Source organism: Piliocolobus tephrosceles, chromosome 5 (genome assembly GCF_002776525.5).
Source record: "Piliocolobus tephrosceles isolate RC106 chromosome 5, ASM277652v3, whole genome shotgun sequence".
NCBI lineage: Eukaryota > Metazoa > Chordata > Mammalia > Primates > Cercopithecidae > Piliocolobus > Piliocolobus tephrosceles.
In genome coordinates, this window is record NC_045438.1 from 142,442,767 (window position 1) to 142,465,100 (window position 22,334).

Sequence of the window (22,334 nt, forward strand, 5' to 3'; positions counted from 1 at the left end):
GGGCTGATGGGCAGTGGCGTGATCTTGGTTCGCTGCAACCTCTGCCTCCCGGGTTCAAGCGATTCTCCTGCCTCAGCCTCCTTAGTAGCTGGGACCACAGGCACATGCCACCATGCCCGGCTAATTTTTGTATTTTTATTAGAGATGGGGTTTCACTATGTTGGCCAGGCTGGTCTCGAACCCCTGACCTCGTGATCTGCCCGCCTTAGCCTCCCACAGTGCTGGGATTACAGGTATGAGCCACAGCGCCTGGCCTTATTTTCCTTTCTTTAATCTCCATTTGAATATGGATATACTGATGAAAACTTCAACATTCTGCACCAAGAATCTTTGGGATTTAATTTCTTCAACCACTTTACTTTGGGGTCATTTTAAGATTAGGTGTATCTGCCTGGTTCTCAATTTGACACTCTTTGTCTCTAAACATGAATGAGTTCCAATCATATTTATTCCTAAGCTACACACTCAAGTATACTACAGATCTGTGGAATATGCCAAAAGTTAAGGTAAAAAATTAAATTATTAAGTATTTCATACTTTTTGCTAGTTTTTGATCTGTGAGTGAATATAACTATCCTCTATATCCTGGCACTGTTCCTCAGAAACATAGGGGCCACATATGTAATTTTAAATTTTTTAGTAGCCACATTTTAAAAAGTTAAAAAAAAAAAAGTGAAATCTATTTTAATGATTTTAATCCAGTGTAATCAAAAATTGTTTCAACAAGGTATCTAATATTAAAACATTGAGTTTTTACTTTGTCATTTTACTAGGTCTTTGAAATCTGGTGTGTATTTTACACTTAAAGCACATCTCAGTTTGGAGTAGCCACATTTCAATGCTTAATAGTCACGTATGATTAGTGGCTACCATCTTGGACAGGACAGCTTTTATACTCTGGGAAGACACAAGCAAATACTTGCTCTGCATCAGAATCCGGATGTTTTTTTAAAAAATAAACAATTTTTCTGACCTGTTCCTGAAACCCTGGGAGTGTCTCTAATGCTTTATATTTTATTGGCTTGTCCTATTGTAACCACCTAATGGGCTCTCCTTGTCTGCTGCCTAGACAGAGCTGATTTATCAAGACAGGAGAATTGCAATAAGGAGCCAGCTGTACAGGAGACTAGAGTTTTATTATTGCTCAAATCAGTCTCCTTGAGAATTTGCTGACCAAAGTTTTTAAGGATAATTTGATTGTAGCGGACCAGTGAGTCCGGAGTGCTGATTGGTTGGGTCAGAGATGAAATTATAGGAAGTCTAAGCTGTCCTCTTGTGGTAAATCAGTTCCTTGGGGTGGTGGGGTGGGGGTCACAAGACCAGATAATCCAGTTTATCTATCTGGGTGGTGCCAGCTGATCCATTGTGTTCAGGTTCTGCAAAATAGCTCAAGCACTGATCTTCGGTTTTAAAATAGTGATTTTTATCCCCAGGAGCAATTTGAGGAGGTTTAGAATCTTGTAGCTTCCAGCTGCATGACTCCTAAACCATAATTTTAATCTTGTGGCTAATTTGTTAGTCCTGCAAAAGCAGTCTGGTCCCCAGGCAGGAAAGGGGTTTGTTTCTGAAAGGGCTGTTACTGTTTTTGTTTCAAAGCAGAACTATAAACTAAGTTCCTCCCAATGTTAGTTAATCCCAAGCTCAGGAATGAAAAGGACAGCTTGGAGGTTAGAAGCAAGATGGAGTAGGTTAGGTCAGATCTCTTTCACTATAATAATTTTCAGTTATGATTTTTGCAAAGGCAGTTTCACTGTCCACTTCACCTCACATCAGGCCTCTGACTGGAGGATTCCAACAATACTTAGGCCAGGCCACCACCATGTCTCCTCATCCACCCTGAGGCAGTCCAATTTCTGAAACAAAGGAAACTATATATGATAATATGAAACTATATATGAGAAGGAAATTATATATGATAATCAATTTCAGGGTTATTTTATTGATTAGAAGATATTAAAGTGTGACACTGCCTGGCAATGATTATCTGCTAGTAGTAAGAATTTGGCCAATTTACTGAAATTCCTGAGCCTGAACCTCCACTTCTGTAAAATGGAGGCAGTGAGATAATTTGCATTACAATGCTGAAGTAAGAATTTTACACAATAATTCAGATCAACCACTTCATGTAGTACTTGATCCATGGAAAACTATCAATGACAGTTTATAGTTTATAGTATTAATGAATCCTTTATTTATTGTTATTTCCTTCTGCACATTGTCCTCTCTAAAAGAAGGTAATATTCAATACAAATAAAGTTATAACAGCTTGCAAAGTTGTCCCAGGGAATTCACTTAACCACTGAAGTGTTCAAATTGCTTAAGGTTGACTTTATATTCTCCTGACTAAGCTTTCTCCTTCTGGTATTTCTTCTGAGAACAGCACCACCATCCAAAGCATCATGCAAACAGTGGTCATCCCAGAACAGTAATTCTCAACTCATAGGGTGCTCCTGCAGAGATGTATTTGAATAGAGTGGTAGGATGCTAAATAAGGCCACGTATAATTTGGCCAGTGATCTGAGGCAGATTTATCCTGAAGCTAATGAAACACAAGTGTAAGGGCCTGTACTTCCAAGGTGCTGAGAGGGCCGTACAAATGTGTTAGTTTGTCTCTCTCTTTTTAAAATTTGCAGTATTAAGGTATTTTAATCACAGAAGGTTAAGACTGTTATTTCCACTCAATCCTCCTTTTTATTAAAATTCACCATTGTCTGATTATGTTGGAATCCTGATGAAAATATTTGGAATTTGAGTAAGAGAAAGTTTAGTTGAAGATGTATCTAGTATGGGGATAATAAGTTACGTGATTTGCATATGTGTTCATGTGTAGTTCATTCGTTGCCAGCCAATCTTTTGTAAGAATGGCTCACTGGAATAACTCACCTAAATTCCTGGCAAGATACAGGTCTAGATAAAATGTTATGACATCTAAGTATTCAAAACACCTTCCCAGCACTGGGAGTGAGTGTCTAGTGGAGAGTAGAAATGTATAGAGCCAGAAGCTAGTCTGGAAAGAATTCTTACAGAGTTTACAACTTACATGTGAAAGGAGCTTGACAGAGGATTTTCCAAATTTGAAAACAATCCTAAAAACTTACTTGACATTACCAACAATGTGTTTTGAAACTGAAACTCTTCTAAGTTATCAAGAAAACATATTAGCAATAGCCACCCTGGAGGAAAGATTGGATTCTATTTCCATTACCTGTAGACAATATTACAAAATAATTTCAATCTGAAGATGGAGAGTATTCAGTCAAAACTATAGGAAAATACACATTGTTGTATCATATTCAGAAATTAATAAAATTTGCTATTTTCTGAATTTTGTGATGGCTATTGTCAGCTTTTATAAAATTGGAATTTGATTTTATTTTCCCATTATAAATTAATATTTACAGTTTGCAGTACTTTTGCATTTTTAATTTTACATTAAATGTTTATTAAAAGAGGACATGGGTAAAAGAGCTTTGCAGTTGCTACCCTTCATTCTCACATCTCCTGGATTTTAAGGATGACTGCATAATCTTTAGATGATCATACGCAAGTCGTATGTATTTGTTGCATAAATGTAGTGGACTTCTGGCTGTGTTCTGAGGCCAGTTTTTTCCACCGGAGCTCTGACTCCACTTCCAATAGCCCAATACCAATACTGGCTTTTGGGGTATTAATGTTTTTGTGAACTTTGGGTAACTATACGCACATTGTCCTTACGATAGCTTTAATAAAAATGCCATCGGACCTAAAATTGGCAGGTGGATTAAAAGGAGTAAATTTCGCCAGAAGCCTATTTCGAAATGTTAAGTATAAACATATACATGTTAAAAAGACAAGATCCCTAGGATTTTTTAAACAAGGGGAAGTCACTCGACTGGTTTTCTCGCAGTAAAACCGCCCCAAAATAAAAGGCCCGATGTACTCGTCTGTAGTTATTCAAAGCGTGTGTACTTATCTTTAAAAAAAAAAAAAAAAAAAAAAAAAATCCTTTAAATCTCCTGGGAACTACCGAATTGGTTACAACTACCGAATTGGTTACAACTGTTTTTAAGTGAAATTGTAAGTGGCTCTGAAAAGAGCCTTTTCAATTAGGAAGAAATAAGCAGACTTATGCCCTTTCCCCACGGATGCGACGTGCCAGTTGGATGTCTTTGGGCATGATGGTGACGCGCTTGGCGTGAATAGCGCATAGATTAGTGTCTTCGAAAAGCCCCACTAGGTAGGCCTCGCAAGCCTCCTGCAGCGCCATCACCGCAGAGCTCTGGAAGCGCAGGTCGGTTTTGAAGTCCTGCGCGATTTCTCGCACCAGGCGCTGGAACGGCAGCTTCCGGATCAGCAGTTCGGTGGACTTCTGGTAGCGGCGAATTTCGCGCAAAGCCACGGTACCGGGCCGGTAGCGGTGAGGCTTCTTCACTCCACCTGTGGCCGGAGCGCTCTTACGCGCCGCTTTAGTAGCAAGCTGCTTTCGCGGCGCTTTGCCGCCGGTGGACTTGCGAGCTGTTTGCTTTGTACGAGCCATCTGCGATGACAACACACACAAAAGTGTACTGAACTGAGATCAAGTGGTCTTTAAATATAGTTAAAAACATTCTGATTGGTTCTGTAATTTTTCAAAAGTCCCGCGCGATAAAACCATTGGCTGAAGAGTGACCAGACTGATTGGTTCATTACTAGGCAATCTTATTGGATGAATCGCCCCACCGCCCATCCTGTCCTTTTTGTTTCAGTTACCTGCAGGGATAAACTGTCTAAAATTCTAGTTCATCCAGTCCTAAAGAACAGGGTACATAACAAAGCATCTAAGAATTTTTTTTAATGTAAATTCCGATTCAGTAAGTTTGAGTGGGACTTGAAATTCTGCATTCCTGACAGTCTTGAAAGTTATCAATGCTGGTGAACACTCACTAAACCACCAGAAACGTTGACTGCCTCAAGTCGGAAAATACTTATTCAGAGAATGAGAATTCCGTGCTATTTTGTTACTGGTCAACAGCCAGTTTCCTTACCCTTTGTTTTCTAAGTCCAAGTCACGTTCCCACCCTGCCTGTTCTCAAACTGTCTTATTTTGGTTGGTTTAATTTCACTTTGTATACTCTAAAATGTAGTTTCTTAAGGAAGGTTTTTCCTCGAAACTTAACTTTTAAACCATTAGGCTAGGGAGCAGTGGCTAACGCCTGTAATCCCAGTATTTTGGGAGGGCAAGATGGGACGATCACTTGAGGCCAGGAGTTCAAGACAACCCTAGCTAAAATGGTGAAAACCCCGTCTCGAATAAAAATACATAAATTGGCTGGGCGTGGTAGCAGACGCCCGTAATCCCAGGTACAAAGGAGGCTGAGGCATGAGACCCGCGTGAAGCCGCGGGGTGGAGGTTGCAGTGGGCCGATATCGCGCCGCAGCATTCCAGCCTGGGTGACAGAGCGAAATTCTGTCTCAAAATAAACCAATCCAAACCAAAACCAAAAGGTACCCGAAACACAAGCAAGTTACCATCCTTTCTTGTGAAACAATGGACGGTTCTGAAAAATGTCGTTGCAAGTTTAAGGTACTTTTTCTGGTTTGAGTGGACTTTACTTGCTCTTGGCCTTATCGTGGCTCTCGGTTATTTTGGCAACAGGACGGCGTGAATATTGGCCAGGACGCCTCCCTGAGTATTAGTGACTTTGCCCAGCAGCTTGTTGAGCTGCTCGTCGTTGCGGAAGGCCACCTGCAGGTGGCGGGGGATGCTGTGCGTCTTGTCACGTACGGCGCTGCGTGTCAGCTCCAGGATATCGGCGGCCAGGTATTCTAAGCACAGCGGCGTGCCGGATTCGACAGGCTCAGAATAAATGCCCTTCGAAAAAGACGATAGACCCTGCGCTACTAGAAACTGCAAGCCTGCAACCGATGAACAAGTTTTTGCTTTACTTCCGTTTTCCACATCCAAACACAGCGCCCTCTGAAAACGGAAAGACAAGCAAGATGGAATGGCGCCTGAACAAATACTTTTATACAAACTGCAAGGCTGTAATAGAGAGTTATCCTATTGGTCAATTATATTTCGTGCTTTATCCAATAGAAAAAGAGTCTATAAATTCTATATTTGCATAAACCCCACCCCTCAGTGAAACCGTGTTTCTTTTATCCAATCAGAAGTGAGGAATCTTAAACCGTCATTTGAATCTCAGGACTATAAATACATGGGCTCTGAACTGTTCTCTCTACTACTCCGGTGAAGAGTGTTAGTAGCTTTTTTATTTTGTTTTAGGAATAGCAATGCCTGAACCCTCTAAGTCTGCTCCTGCCCCTAAAAAGGGCTCTAAGAAGGCCATCACTAAGGCGCAGAAGAAGGATGGTAAGAAGCGTAAGCGCAGCCGAAAGGAGAGCTATTCCATCTATGTGTACAAGGTTCTGAAGCAGGTCCACCCCGACACCGGCATCTCCTCCAAGGCCATGGGGATCATGAATTCCTTCGTCAACGACATCTTCGAGCGCATCGCGGGCGAGGCTTCCCGCCTGGCGCACTACAACAAGCGCTCGACCATCACCTCCAGGGAGATCCAGACGGCTGTGCGCCTGCTGCTGCCCGGGGAACTGGCTAAGCATGCTGTGTCCGAGGGCACTAAGGCTGTTACCAAGTACACTAGCTCCAAATAAGTGCTTATGTAAGCACCTCCAAACCCAAAGGCTCTTTTCAGAGCCACCTACTTTGTCGCAAAGAGAGCTGTAACCACAATTTCTTAAGATGGTGCTGCCGCCGTTCTGTTTCAGTTCTAGAGGATCAACTGGAATGTTAGCGAAGGCAAGTTTTAGAGCCAAGGTTAACTTGGACGGGGCAGCGCGCCGTGGCTCTCGCCTTTAATCCCAGCATTTTGGGAGGCCGAGGCGGGCGGATCACTCGAGGTCAGGAGTTAGAGACTAGCCCGGCCAACATGGTCTCTACTAAAAATACAAACGTTAGGCGGGGATGATGGCACTCTTTCTCATCTGCCTTTAGCAAACTTCTTTGTTCCCCCTGGGTAAGCCTTAGGGTACTAGTTCTAATTCCTTGGATATGGCCACTACTCCCTCCCTGGTCTAGCACAGGAAACTTTCCTTTCTGGATAATGAAACAAGTAATGCAATTCAGGGTACAGTGTTTCTGTGGGAGTCATTAGCCGTTAACCGCTTGAGATGAGGGGGAGGGGAGCAGAAAATCTAAGCGACAAAAGGGCTTGTAGTTTGCCTATGCTGTAAATTCTTGCCTCCAGTATTAAGGAAACAGTAAGCGAAGTCTGATTGCCCGGGCGCCTTTATAGGGAGTATTTCCCGTTCCACAAAATCAAATCGCAGTAGTTTTGCGTTATAATTGCTTATCAATGACAACAGCTATATAGTTTACATATTTCATGCATCCCAGAAATCCAGATTCCCATTTCCTAGGCCACTTAACTTTCGGATTTCCAGCTCTGCGAGATACAAAAGAGTTTGAATTTTGTGCCCTTCCCTATCTGGCCCTACTGCAAAGATACTAGGAGGGCCCCACTTGGAGAGGGAAGCATTTTTCAAGAAATCCGGGACGCCAAAAACAATACAGCTAGAAAAAGGCAGGAAGGGCACTAGTTGAGGAGGACTCAGTGGGCCAATTCTGGGGCTGGGGCTGGGGGAAGAAATGGAAGAAGAAAAGAACCTGTTGATTGCACACTAAGTAGGAGGGGATGGGGGAATCGGAGGGGAGTATTTTAAGTGAACTTACGGGCATTATATGTAGGTGACATTCAGCAGTGTCTTTGGATGAAGAAATAAAGTTTCTCAAACAGTTTTTGTTTTTGTTTTGAGAAATGGTCTTGCTCTGTTGGCCAGGCGCCATCATAGCTCACTGCAACCTCGACTTCCCCAGCTCAAGCTATCCTCTAACTTCAGCCCTTTGAGTAGCTGGGACTACAGAAATGCGCCACCACACCGAGTTAATTTTTTAATTTTTTGTGGAGGCAAAGGGTCTTACTATGTTGCCCAGGCTGGTCAAGTGAACTCCTGGGATCAAGCGATCCTTCTGCCTTGGCCTCCCAAAGTGCTGAGATCATAGGAATGAGTCACCGCACCTGGCCCAGATTTAATTTTTAAGAATCTTTTAAAAGAGGTTCTGGGTCGGGTGTGGTGCAGCTCATGTCTGTAATACTAGCACTTTGGGAGGCCAAGGTGGGAGGATCACTTGAGCCTAGGAGCTCAAGACCAGTCTGGGCAACTTAGTGAGACCTTCTGTCTCCACCAAAAATTTAAAATGTAACCAGGCCTGGTGGCACATTTCTGTAGTCCCAACTACTGGGGAGGTTGAAGTGGGAGTATCATTTGAGTCTGGAAGGTGGAGGTTGCAGTAAGTTGTGATGGCACCACTGCACTCCAGCCTGGGTGAGGACAGACCGTGTCTCAAAATTAAAAAAAAAAAATCTGGATGCCACACAAAAATCAGTGAACAACTGTAAGTGAAGCACTTCCCATCCTAGTACTGTATATGCAAACTACCGTTGTGAAAGAGACACTTGTGTTTTAAAAAATCTGTAATTTTTTTTTTTTTTTTAATTATAAAACTACCACCTCCCCCAAAACATTACTGAGGAATTGAGGCTGCAGTTTAATAAACTGATATTTAGAATCTTTCCCCGGTGAAATGAGACCTGCTAATATAAGCATTTGCAAAATGAACTTTTGGGCCAGGTGCTTCATGCCTGTAATCCCAGCACTTTGGGAGACCTAGTCAGGCAGACCACTTGAGCTCACAATTCGAGACCAGCCTGGGCAACATGGCGAAATCCAGTCTCTACAAAAAATACAAAAACTTAGCTGGGAGTTGTGGCATATGCCTATAGTTCCAGTTACTAGAGAGGCTGAGGTGGGAGGATTACTTGAGCCCGGGAGGCAGAGGTTGCAGCAAGCCAAGATCGCAGCGCGACAACTGAGCGACAGAATGAGACACCCCCCCCCAAAAAAAAACAGCATGACTCATTTAAAAAAAAATTTTAAAATATTACGTTTTGAAGCAGATATTATTCTGTCATATGTTCTTTCATAAATTTTTTGCCTGCCTGCTTTCTTCCTTTGTTACAGAACTCCAACACTTATCCAAAGGTAGCTGTAGGGTCAGGGTTTCTGTATTATAGTCCCTTCTGTGGTGGCCAGAAATATGTTACAGGAAAGAGGTCCCCATCCAGACCCCAAGAGAGGGTTCTTGGGTCCCGCGCAAGAAAGAGTTCAGGGCGAGTCCGCAGTGCAAAGTAAATGCAAGTTTACTAAGAAAGTAAAGTGTTCCATAGACAGAGCAGGACATTCCGGAAAGTAAGAGGAGGAAGGCATCCACCCTCTAGGTACAATGCTTGTATATATGGGGAGATGTGCTCTGCTACACAGGGTTGTGATAAAGGATTAATTTTCTTAGTTACTATATTTTGCAAGAATAGACATTATTATCTTTAAACAAAATTAGGAATGCTTTTGTTCTCCAGATATAGGGATATCTGGACACTCCCAAGTCTGAGTCTGTTTAGTAAACATTATTTATTTGTTCCCTTAACCACAAACATCTAGAAGCTAGGAATGACTGACTTTCTGGGAATGCAGCCCAGGAAGTCTCAGCCTCATTTTCCTAGCCCTCACTCAAAATGGAGTCACTTTGGTTCAAATGACTCTGACACTTTTCTTCTCCTTTTTCCTTCTTTCTTTCCTTCCTTTTCTTTTTTTAATAAGAAATTAAGAATACTTGATGTTTTATCTAAAACAATGCCCGTAACTGACAAGCCAATACAAAAACCTAGGTTTTCTAACTCAAAACTAGGAGGTTTTGCTGTCTCTGTTGATAGTCCGCTGATTGTTAATAGGTAATTAACAAACAAGCCTTCCTATGTCCCCCTCAGTTTATTACCATTAGATCATATGCCTACTGTCAATCATATTAATTCACAACTATGCATTTCACTAAACTTACCATAAAAATACACAGGTTTCCTGCTTCCATCGAGTTTTCATTTCTGAAGGGTCCCATGTAATATAAAAGTTATATTAAATACATTTGTATGCTTTTCTCTTGCTAACCTTTTTTTTTTTTTTTTTTTTTTTCTGAGACTGAGTCTTGCTCTGTCAACCAGGCTGGAGTGCAATGGCGCCATCTCGGCTCACTGCAACCTCTGCCTCCAGAGTTCAAGCAATTCTCCTGCCTCAGCCTCCCCAGTAACTGGGACTACAGGCATGTACCACCACGCCTGGCTAATTTTGTATTTTTATTAGAGAAAAGGTTTCTCCGTGTTGGTCAGACTGATCTCGAACTCCTGACCTCAGGTGATCTGCCCGCCTCGGCCTCCCAAAGTGCTGGGATTAAAGGCATGAGCCACTGTGCCTGGCCACATTTCTAAGTTCTTTGCAAGTATAAATTCATTCAATCTTCACCAAAACTCAATGAAGTGTGAGTACTATTATTACCATTGTTTTACAGATTATGACAAGTAATGCAGCCACTTACTGAGTTCTATACACTTGGTAATTTTTTTGTTTTGTTGTTCTATCAATTATTGGGGGAGGGGTGTTGAAATCCCTACCTTTAAATCATGTATGTGTCTGTTTCTCCTTTTGGTTCTATCAGTTTTTGCTACACATATTTTGCAATTCTGTTATTTGGTGCATATACATTTAGAATTGCTTGTTTTTCATATTGGATTGACCCTGTTATCATTATGTAATATCCCTGTCTGTTCCTAGTAATTTTCTTTGCTCTGAAATATACTTATCTGATATATCATCCAAAAGACCACCAGGATGGCTAAATAGTAGAAAGAGAGATTTACTGGCAATACTAATTTGCAAGCCAGGAAGAGATGGTCCCAGAACCTGCCAAAATTACTCTCTCTTAGGGGAGAAGGAGCAGGTTGGTTATTTTTATGCCTCATGGGATATATATCACACAATAGAGTCATACATATTCAGCAGGTTTGGGGGGACAGCTATATATATTATAAGGGATGCCAAGTGCATTCACAATGGACAAACACATGTGTAACATACCTCCCATGTTCACTTTGAGGTGGAATTTTAGGTTAAAATGAGGTAGAATTTAGTTCTTTACATCAAAAGGTGAACTATAGGAGCAAAGACAGTTTACGTCCTGCCTCCATAAGCTGGCTGAAAATGGCTTAAGGTCTACAGTTACATGTAAGACTAGAACGTGTGTCAAGCCGATCATCTGTCCAATCAGAGTTGTAGTGGCCTGGACTGTAAATCAGAGTTAGGAGGGCTTCTGATAGCTCCTATAGTTAAGGAATTTAGTAAATGTGAGTTTTTTGTAGTCTTTGGAATTTAGGAATTTGCCGTACCAGCCAAGCTGTGAACGCTCAACCAGTAGGTAACTTTGTTTCCTTAATCTTAGAGTCTTCGTTGGTATAGGGGCATCTATTTTGGTCTTTCAGATCACAGATATTAATACAGATACTCTTGCAGTTTGGGGCTGATGTCTATATGGCTTATCTTTTTTGCAGTCTTTAATTTCAACCTGCATTATGTTTATATTTGAAGTGAGAGTCTTGCAGACAGTGTAGAGTTGGGGCATTCATTGTTATCCACTGGGCCAAACAGTTTGTTTGGTTTTTTTCTGAGATGGAATTTCACTCTTGTTGTCTAGGCTGGAGTGCAGTGGCACAGTCTCAGCTCACTGCAACCTCTGCCTCCTGAGTTCAAGGAATTTTCCTGCCTCAGCCTCCTGAGTAGCTGGGATTACAGCTGTGCGCCACCACATCCGGCTAATTTTTGTACTTTTAGTAGAGACGGGGTTTCACTATGTTGGTCAGGCTTGTCTCAAACTCCTGACCTCGTGATTCGCCCACCTCGGCCTCCCAAAGTGCTGGGATTACAGGCGTGAGCCCCGGTGCCCAGCCAAACTGTTTTTTTATTGGTGTATTTACACCATACACATTTAATGCAATTATTGATATCTTAGGGCTTAAGTTCATGAAGGGTAGTGTGGGGGTGCCATAGTCTCTTGGTCCACTAAATGTTTGCCAGAAATCCCTGACAAGGCAGATTGGTTAATAGGTGAAAAGGCATACCCAATTATTTAACGTGTCTACGTGGGAGCATTCAGAATTAATTACCTAACTTCCCAATGAGTTACAGACGCTGATATACCATTTTTAGATCACAGAAAGAATTGGGATTTAGATTCTGGTAAAACAGGTTATGGGAGGCAAAAGAGGTCTGGCTTGCAAAGGTGGCCTTGTTATGTAGGTAAAACTTCCCTCAGAAAGAATAGATGGTAAATGTTTCTTTTATGACTCTTAAGTGTCAGACTCTCAATCTCTCCCGGATCTGGGAAAAGGTACAGAAAAGGGAGGAGGCATGGCTGCATTAATGGAGATTCTCAACAGATGTAAAATTTTTCCCATTTAAAACAGTTTTGCACGCCCATTTCTGCCTGCTGGCCAAGCAGCAGCCATTTCAAAATACATCAAAGAAATATATTTTGTGGTAAAATATTTTGATTTTCTTTAGACTGGTGGCTTTATAAGAAAAGGAAGAGACACCTGAGGTGACACACATACTCTTGCTCTCTCAACATGTTATGATGCAGTAAGAAGGCCCTCACCAGATACTAATGCCATAATGCCATGCCCTTAGCTTCCCAGATTCTAGAACAGTAGGAAATAAATTTCTTTTCTTTAGAAGTTAGCCAGTCTGTGGTATTCTGTTATAGTATCACAAAATGGAATAAGTAACTATATTATGATCATCTTACATGACTGATCCCTCCTACATCATACACATATACAGGCCACATTTGGGACATTGCTAGAGGTTCCACTGTCCAATAGAAATGTACTACAAATTATATATGTATTTTTAAATTTTTGAATATCTTCAATAGTAAATTTTTTTAACTTTTATAGTCAAAATGTCATTATAACATGTTTTCAATATGCATACTTATTAGTGAGATGTGTTACATTCTTTCTTCATACTAAGTGATATGGTTTGGATATTTGTCCCTTCTAAATCTCATTATTGAAATGTAATCTGGTTCTTTAAAAGAGTGTGACACCTCCCCCATCTCTCTCGCTCAGCTCTCACCATATGATATGCCTACTCCCTCTTCACCTTCCACCTAGATTGGACGTTTCCTGAGGCCTTGCCAGTAGCAGATACCTGCACCACACCTCCTGCACAGCCTGCAGAATCATGAGCCAAAAAAAATTACTTTTCTTTATAAATTAGTCAGTCTCAGGGATTCCCTTACAGCAATGCAAGAATGAACTAACACACTAAGTCTATTTCATATTTACAGTATAGCTCAATCTGAAGTACCCTTTTTCAACTTCACAGTAGCTACTTGTAGCTAGTGGACACTGATTTGGAGAGTGTTCAAGGGTGAATTATATCATGCAATTAACAGAATTTTTTTTACTGTTTTTGCAAACCACAAGGCATCAGATTGTCTTGCTTTCTCTACTCCTGGTGTTGGAGTTGTTATTGGGAAACAACTTATTTTCCTCTTATATTTATATGGAATAAATAATCCCCAATATTTCCCTCCCCAATATCTGCCTTTTGTATGGTTTTTAAAGGCAAGTGGCTAAAATTTACTGTTTGAGGCACTTACTGAAAGGATTGCCATCAAGTTGTTTTGCTAGTAGCACATGCCAGGCACTTGTTGGTTTGCTTAATTCAAGGTAACTTGGATGAGAAGAGTTTTTCTCATCCATGGACCTGTGGCGTATAAATTACTGATATTGTGACTGGATGTACTCCTGCTTTCTAGTCTGAGTTTTTGAAGCTACCCTTAATCTTGGTTTCAATTTTATCTAGCCCTGTACATATCCAGGGCTCTTTCCAAAATGGCCTACGATTTGTTCAGGAAGTTACAATAGCTGTACCTTCTTACCCTTGGTTCCGGACATTTTCTTGGCTTCGAACACATCCACCGTTTTATCAAAGTATTTATCCTTCCTACTTGGCTGGCTTCTTCACTTCCTTTCAGGTCTGAATTCAAATGACATTCTCCTGATGAAACTTTTCCTCCTTATTCCTATTCTTTTTTTCTTAACCCCTTTGTTTTTCTGCATAGCACTCATCACTTATCTCTACATTTTCACTATGTATTTACCTTATTGTGCACCTCCTCCTACAAGACAAGTAGCACCCTAAGGAAACAGGTTGTCTGCTTTTTCACTGCTATGTTCCCTGCACCTAGAACTCTCTCTGGCACTTAGCAGGTTTTCAGTAAATATATGCTGAACTAATGCTGGATATACACCTCCCTCATGAACTCTCTAACTCCTTCTAATTTACAGTGATCAATCTTCTTTTCTATGTGCTTTTGTATGATATATTGCTCAAAATCTTTATTTTGTATGCAGAATGTGCACTGCTATTTAATCTTCAGGTATGTAAGTCCTCCCTTCTCAGAGTATAATCTCTTTAGGGCAGTATCTGAGATAACTTTTTAACATCTTCATCATGAATCTTGCACCTTTTCTAAGAAAATGAGCCAGTGGTTACTGATGTTTACTGCTATTGTTGAGGGAGAAGATCATTATCATTTTGAAAATGGAGGTTGAATATTGTGAAGGGAAAAATATCACCAGAGTCAGAAGACTTGGGAAAAGGCAAAAAAGAAACTAAAAATCAGCACTTTTAGTTTCCTCACAGTTTCTCTGCATCAAATCCATAGTTCTGTGACAGTATTGGCTTAGGAGCAGATTTTTTTTTTTTTTTGAGACGTAGTTTCGCTTTTGCTCAGGCTGGAATGCATTGGCGCGATCTCTGCTCACTGCAACCTCCGTCTCCAGGGTTCAAGCGATTCTCCTGCTTCAGTCTACGGAATAGCTGGGATTACAGGCTCCCACCACCATGCCTAGCTAATTTTTTGTGTTTTTAGTAAAGCCTGGGGTTTCACCATGTTGGCTAGGTTGGTTATGAACTCCTGACCTCCAGTGATCCGCCCGCCTCAGCCTCCCAAAGTGTTGGGATTACAGGCATGAGACACCGTGCCCAGCCAGGAGCAGATTTTCTTACATCCATGTCTCTTTTTCCTTCTGCCATTCTGTTTCAGTATAAGTAGACCAAAGATACAAGTCGTAGATACCTCAGAAATTCCTGGAATAATTAATCCACCTTCATCTATACCCCATCTGCTCCTATCTCATGGAATATAAAAGGAAAAACACCAAGATTTCTCTAGGCAATCTCTCTTGATTTTAGGTTCTTCAACGTGAGAGTGAGACAATGGCTGTAATAATACTGTTCGGGCCAAGGAAAAACTTCCCCTTTGCCCTCCCAAGGTTTACTGAAAATTACTGGCAAAACACAGATTAATTGGAGAAAAGGCATATATATTTATTTCATCACAATTTTACCAGAGATTTTAGAATGAAGACTGAAAGATACAGGGGAAATTGCCCATTTTCATGCTTAGGTTCAACAATATAAACAGCTGTATAGGATACATCGAATGCTAACAGACTGAGTAGGGAAGTCCCGCAAGGCTTGTGTGTCAAGATTCTTCTTGACCTCTCAGTGCAGTGTTCTTTCCTTCTGGTTATGGGACAAGACCCTCTTTTAGAATGAGGGGGTCTTATGACCTATGGGCAAACAAGGTCGGTTAGACTAATATTTTTAAGTTTTATGGCTGGCTCTGGGGAAAAGGAGTTCTGGTTTGTATAGCCTACCTTGAGGAGGAATTCTGGTTTCTATGGCTAGCCTTTGGGGAGAATGGGACTTAGAGACAGGAAAGCGGAAGAAGGTCAGAGAAACACTTTTATGATAATAATCCCATTTTGAGTACTTCTGTGTTATGGAATGTTTGTTCTCTCATTTCCTGAAAGATTCCAGAGACTCCTCATTCAGTGTTATGAAAAAGTTCAGGAAATGCTACTCAAAAGTATGCCACTTTGTTATGCTGATTTCTTTGAACTGAGGGCACCTAGGAAACAGTAAATTCAGGGAGGAGCTTTCTCTGAACTCCTGTTATCAAAAATTTCAAAAATTAAAAAAAAAAATTCAAAAAGGAATGTAGTTAAGATTCACTTCCCTGGGGAATCTCATCAACCAGAGATTAACTGTATCACAGGAGAGGAGACTAGCGGTTAACACCATCTAAACAGACTTTGTCACAGCTGTCACCTAGTCTTTGAAACACCCATTTATTTTTCTCCCGAATCATATACTCTCCCTTAAGTTGCTTACATCCCCTTGTCTTTCCCTTATGAATCAGAGAGCTTATAAGCTACTACAGCTGGGATTTGAGGTATTTCCTTTTCTTCCCTCCCCCCCACCCAACCTTTTTTTCTTTGAGACAGTCTCCTGGCTCTGTCGCCCACGCTGGAGTGTGGTGGCTCTAACTGAACTCACTGCAACCTCCGCCTCTCCGGTTCAAGCGATCCTCCCACCTCAGCTTCTCGGGTAACTGTAACTACAAGCGTGCACTAACTACCAAGCCCGGTTTTTTTTTTCTTTTTTTCCCCCCTCTTCTTTTTTTGGTATTTTACTGGAGACAGTGTTTCTCCATGTTGTCCACGCTGGTCTCGAACGCCTGGCCCGCCCTCCTCGGCCTCCCAAAGTGCTGGGATTACGGGAATGAGCCCCTGTGCCCAGTTTGAAGGACCTCTTAAATATCTCTTTAGAAATTGGTCGGAGTCCACTCCTTTCCAAAACCATGAGTCACAATCCCGGAAAAGCACTAGCGGCTAAAAGTCAAAATAAACAGAACAAAACCTCCACTCATGGTTAAAAAAGGTATTTTGACAAAATCCTAATTCGGTCAATTATTGTTAGCATTCAAGTCGAAGGCTCCTCAAGCCATACTGGGGTTTGGGTCAAACATAAACCTTACACCAGATGGAAGGATTACATGCAAATGAAGGATGAAGATTCTGATTTCCCATTGGGTATTTGACATTAGCCAATGGGAGAATTCCCCACAGCCTACCTCCACTCAGTATAAATACTTCTCTGCCTTCTCTCCTAACATATTCTCGTTACATTTTCTTGTTGGTGTTTTTTTCTTCTAGCTGAACTAGCTATGTCTGGTCGCGGCAAACAAGGCGGCAAAGCCCGCGCCAAGGCTAAGACTCGTTCTTCTCGTGCAGGTCTGCAGTTCCCCGTGGGCCGGGTGCACCGCTTGCTCCGCAAAGGCAACTACTCGGAGCGCGTCGGAGCTGGCGCGCCAGTGTATCTGGCGGCGGTGCTTGAGTACCTGACCGCCGAGATCCTGGAGCTGGCGGGCAATGCGGCCCGCGACAACAAGAAGACCCGCATCATCCCGCGCCACCTGCAGTTAGCCATCCGCAACGACGAGGAGCTTAATAAGCTCTTGGGGCGTGTGACCATCGCTCAGGGCGGCGTTCTGCCTAATATTCAGGCGGTACTGCTGCCTAAGAAGACTGAGAGTCATCATAAGGCCAAGGGAAAGTGAAGTGTTAACGCTTCATACGCTGCTGTTTTTCTGTCAACAGACAAAATCAGCCTAACAACAAAGGCTCTTTTCAGAGCCACCTACGACTTCCGTTAAATGAGCTGTTGTGCTTTGTATGATGCAGCCCACACAGATGTTTTGAGGTGTTCTTGATGATTTTCTTGTGGCAGTTTTAGTAATTTGTCCTGCAGAAATCTAGATCCATGGAAACCTTTTCAGAAACTCTAGATACGTGGGAGAAATGCCATGCAGCACAAAAAACACTTTTACAGGGGTGATCCTCGCTAAGTTTCACATACAGCAGTTACATTTTGGAGGAAGGAAAGTATGCCCATGGGTGCACTCCTTAAGTATTTTTAGTGGAAGTGTTAAGCAAAACCCGCACACCCCACATGGTAAAACAGTTTGAAAATGACACCATTTGCTCTAGCAATTGATGGCATGCACAATTGAGAGCGTACACATTACCACTGAACATTTCAGCATGTATTTCCCCAAATAAGGAGCTTTTTTTCCAGTTTGGGGGATGTTTTGCTTTGTTTTGAGGTGGAGTCTCCCTCTGTCGGCCAAGCTGGAGTGGAGTGGGGTGATAATAGCTCACTGTAACCTCGAACTCGGGCTCAAGGTATCCTCTTGACAGCCTTCCGAGTAGCTGGGATTACAGGCGGGAGCAGCCACACCCGTCTAAGGGCATTTTGTTAATTGCCCACACTACTCATGCCACACCCAGAAAAATATCATTTTAAATAAATAACATGCAAATTTCCCTAATCGCCTCCAATATTCCTTAATTTCTTTTTTATATTTTAACTAGAAACAATTGGAGGTTTCCGCGTTGCTTTGTGTGGTTGTAAATTTTAAGACTAGGAAGCTTTTCCAGTACCAGACTTGCCACAGTGTAATAGCAGGTAAGGGGTTAAGAAAATGACGTCAGAGTAGCTACCGTAATAAACAGGAGCCTCTCTTAATCTTCAAACAGGCACAGAGATGGACCAATCCAAGAAGGGCGAGGGGATTTTTGAATTTTCTTGCGTCCAATAGTTGGTGGTCTGACTCTATAAAAGAAGAGTAGCTCTTCCTTTTCCTTCACAAACGTCTCTTGAGGCAAGCTTTATCTGTTTATTGCTATGGCTCGTACTAAACAGACTGCTCGCAAGTCCACGGGCGGTAAAGCGCCACGCAAGCAGCTGGCTACCAAGGCTGCTCGCAAGAGCGCGCCGGCTACCGGCGGCGTGAAAAAGCCTCACCGTTACCGCCCGGGCACTGTGGCTCTGCGCGAGATCCGTCGCTACCAGAAGTCTACCGAGCTGCTGATCCGGAAGCTGCCGTTCCAGCGCTTAGTGCGAGAAATCGCCCAGGACTTCAAGACCGACCTTCGTTTCCAGAGCTCAGCGGTGATGGCACTGCAAGAGGCTTGCGAGGCCTACTTGGTAGGGCTCTTTGAGGACACAAACCTTTGCGCCATTCATGCCAAGCGGGTGACTATTATGCCCAAGGATATACAGCTTGCTCGCCGCATTCGCGGAGAGAGAGCGTAAATCCTAGTTACATTTTGATCAGTCCTAAAACCCAAAGGCTCTTTTCAGAGCCACCGAATTATTCCAACGAAAGTAGCTGTGATAACTACGTTTTTGTTAATCTTGACAACACCAAACTAATTAAGGATCCCCAGAAAGCGTTAAGACTATGCTCTTAAGTTCATTAACAAATGTAGTTTAAACAGTTTTGCAGTGTAGACTATTTGAGCTTCTTATGTGCTATTTGGGGAGGAGAAGCTGTGTAAGTCCACCTGTCCATCATTCAGGCCTCTAGCTTGCTATGATGGGCATTTTTTAAAACAACTTTCTAAGGCTAAGAATATAAAGGAAAAACCAGGCAAGTGGTTAACTGGCACTTACTAGGCTCTTTTGTGAAGCTTTGAAAAGATTGGAAAGTTGTGTCTTGAGACTTCCAATGTCTCCTCAAAATGCTTATAAGAATTTTCTCAGCTCAATACATCGTCTCCTAGGTTTCCTCATATGTATGTATATATATTTTTTAATTCATTTGGCTGTCCACATTAACCTGAGAGTTACTCTGGTGCAAAATGTGAGGCAGGGATCTAACTGGCTCTCATTTTATCCATAGTTAGCTACCCACTTTTCATCTGTCAATCTGTCGACCAAGCATAATTTAATCCCTTGTATATTAATTATGTTATATGTGTAGCTTTGCTTGTAAATAGTCTAGCTGGTTGCATTGCTTTGTCTCCTCTAGGACTATGCACCATGACATGCCACATTTGTTTTCCCACTACTTGTTGCCTGTAGTTATCTATTAAAATCTAGAATTTACAAATTTTAACCATTTTCTTTCTGTTGATCTTTTCGGTTTTCTGGAGGTTGGGGGTTGAATACTGGAAGAAAATTTATAGGGATGGGAATACTGAATGTAAACAAAAGTAATGTTTAAAATTTAATTTGAATATTTTATATGATTGTAGTTTTTTTATCATATAGCTTTTAGATCACATTTTACAAACTAACTTTATAACAACCACAGATTGTCGAACATTACAACTACTAATTCCAAAGACCTTGCCTCACATTCTTTTTTACAATAAATATTTTTTACACCTAACATTCTTTCTTGGCCTACATCTAGAATGTAAATTGATGTACCATACTAAAATCACCCGACCAACTGTCAACAACAACAAACCACACACACAAAAGATTAAATTTGAATTGCATTGTTTACTTAAATTCACTTGTGTTCCAGCTTTTAATAAAGCAGTGTTTGGTTTACAAAGTAATATTTGCATTTTAAAAATTATGAAAATGAATATGTCTGTGTGTTTTATATTTCGTTTTTTTTGAGTCTTATACAAGCGACTCCACCTGGCATAGGCATTTGTTATCCATAGACAGAGTATGTTAGAGATGCCAATGGACTTGGTCTATACCAAGGTGACTACCCCCAAGCTCTGGGCCCAGCTGAAGGTATTTTGTTTTTTCCAGTTACAGGTGTGCTGGATCTGATGTACAGTGCTTGACTTTTTATATTTTCTTTATCTGTAGGAAAAAAAGGTGTTGGAGGTACGGGGTCTGACCAATAGCATAAAATAATAAAGTGATATTACTGTCTGAGGATCAGATGGACTGGGGGTGGTAGCTCAGTCCAGCTGTTCGCTCCCTCATTTACATTCTTTGCTCCCTCCTCAACAGAACAAGGATTCTGCTGTAACTCTTCATTTACAGTTGATACTTAAAGAATGGGCCGGGCGCGGTAGCTCACGCCTGTAATCTCAGCACTTTGGGAGGCCGAGGCGGGCAGATTATGAGGTGAGGAGATCGAGACCATCTTGGCTAACACGATGAAACCCCGTCTCTACTAAAAATATAAAAAATTAGCCGGGCGTGGTGGTGGGCGCCTGTAGTACCAGCTACGCGGGAGGCTGCGGCAGGAAAATGGCGTGAACCCAGGAGGCGGAGCTTGTAGTGAGTCGAGATCACACCATTGCACTCCAGCCTGGGCGACAGAGCCAGACTCCGTCTCAAAAAAAAAAAAAAAAAAATGGATGAAATTCTCATTTGTGAAAGAAAATTTATTGAGCATTTTGTATTCGTGAGTAGTGCAAACATTTTAATATCAGTATATTAAGAATCTATTGTTTTTTATTAGAGGAGTAATTAAGGTGAGATTGGAGACAAAAAGGGGGTGTTTGCAGAATATAACATCCAAAAATAGACCACGGTGGGATCAAGATTCTTTTGAGCTAAAGGCACTTCAAAAACAGCAATTCAAGAAGAGAATTCTTCTAACCCTTTCTTTCTGAAAACAGGAAATAAAAATTCCAAGGTGAAAAATGCTCTCCTTTTACCAGGAGAAAAGAGATTTTTTCAGCAGAGTCATAGATGAGATAATTTTGCACAAACACAGCAGAGAGTCATAGCCGAGAGGCTTCTATACACAAACAAACCTTGTTAAAATAATCTATTTTCCTTTAATCTCCCCATATGGTTTAGTTTCTCACAATTGCCTCTGTTTAACTTAATATGAAAGCATTTAGTTTTTGCCATTTCTTTGGGTCTTCACTTTCTTATGAGGGTTCTCCTGTCCCATAAAATTTACATTACATACATTTGTATGCTTTCGTTCTGCTAATCTGTTTTATGGCAAATTAAATATCAGGTCCAGTTGGAGACCCTAACAGAGTAGAGGTAAAATTTTGCCTCCCTACAACATTTTGTGTGCATTAACTGTTGATTGTTCCCAGTTGTTCAGTTTGTCAGGCCTCTGAGCCCAAGCTAAACCATCATATCCCCTGTGGCCTCCAACCTATACATCCAGATGGCCTGAAGTAACTGAAAGAAGTGAAAATGGCCTGTTCCTGCCTTAACTGATAACATTACCTTGTGAAATTCCTTCTCCTGGCTCATCCTAACTCAAAAGCTCCCCCACTGAGCACCTTGTGACCCCCACCCCTGCCAGCCAGAAAACAACCCCCTTTGACTGTAATTTTCCACTACCTACCCAAATTTTGTAAAACGGCTGCACCCCATCCCCCTTCGCTGACTCTCTTTTCGGACTCAGCCTGCCTGCACCCAGGTGAAATAAACAGCCTTGTTGGTCACACAAACCCTGTTCGGTGGTCTCTTCACAGCGACGCGCCTGAAACAGTTAAACAGGGTTTTTTCCTGCCCAGTCACCACAAAGTGATGTTATGCTGCAGGCTGAGCTAATGCTGTTTGTTTCACGGGTCCGTGTGAAGAAATCACCAAATAGGCTTTGTGTGAGCAACATGGCTGTTTATTTCACCTGGGTGTAGGTGGGCTGAGTGCGAAAAAGGAGTCAGCAAAGGTGGTGGGATTATCATGAGTTCTTACAGGTTTTGGGATTAGTGGTGGAGGTAAGAGCAATGTTTTGGAGGCACGGATGGATCTCACAAAGT

At 41.7% G+C, this 22,334-nt stretch overlaps 3 protein-coding genes and 1 pseudogene across 3 annotated transcripts in view; 3 read left to right on the plus strand and 1 right to left on the minus strand.

Moving 5' to 3' along the window:
- Positions 1-22,334, plus strand: part of LOC111541062 — a 166,208-nt gene that overhangs the window by 140,179 nt on the left and 3,695 nt on the right. Inside the window, exons 3-4 of the mRNA XM_023209697.2 lie at positions 15,922-15,937; positions 18,525-18,866. Coding sequence (XP_023065465.1) covers positions 15,922-15,937; positions 18,525-18,866 — 358 coding nt within the window. The remainder of the gene's footprint in view (positions 1-15,921; positions 15,938-18,524; positions 18,867-22,334) is intronic.
- LOC111541041 lies at positions 5,568-6,153 on the minus strand (annotated as a pseudogene).
- Positions 6,205-6,677, plus strand: LOC111541079 (histone H2B type 1-B). Its single transcript, XM_023209717.2, has one exon. The coding sequence runs from the start codon at positions 6,253-6,255 to the stop codon at positions 6,631-6,633; it is 381 nt and encodes a 126-aa protein (XP_023065485.1). The 5' UTR covers positions 6,205-6,252; the 3' UTR covers positions 6,634-6,677.
- On the plus strand, positions 16,963-17,479 carry LOC111541072 (histone H2A type 1-B/E). The gene has a single exon (XM_023209709.2). The coding sequence runs from the start codon at positions 17,009-17,011 to the stop codon at positions 17,399-17,401; it is 393 nt and encodes a 130-aa protein (XP_023065477.1). The 5' UTR covers positions 16,963-17,008; the 3' UTR covers positions 17,402-17,479.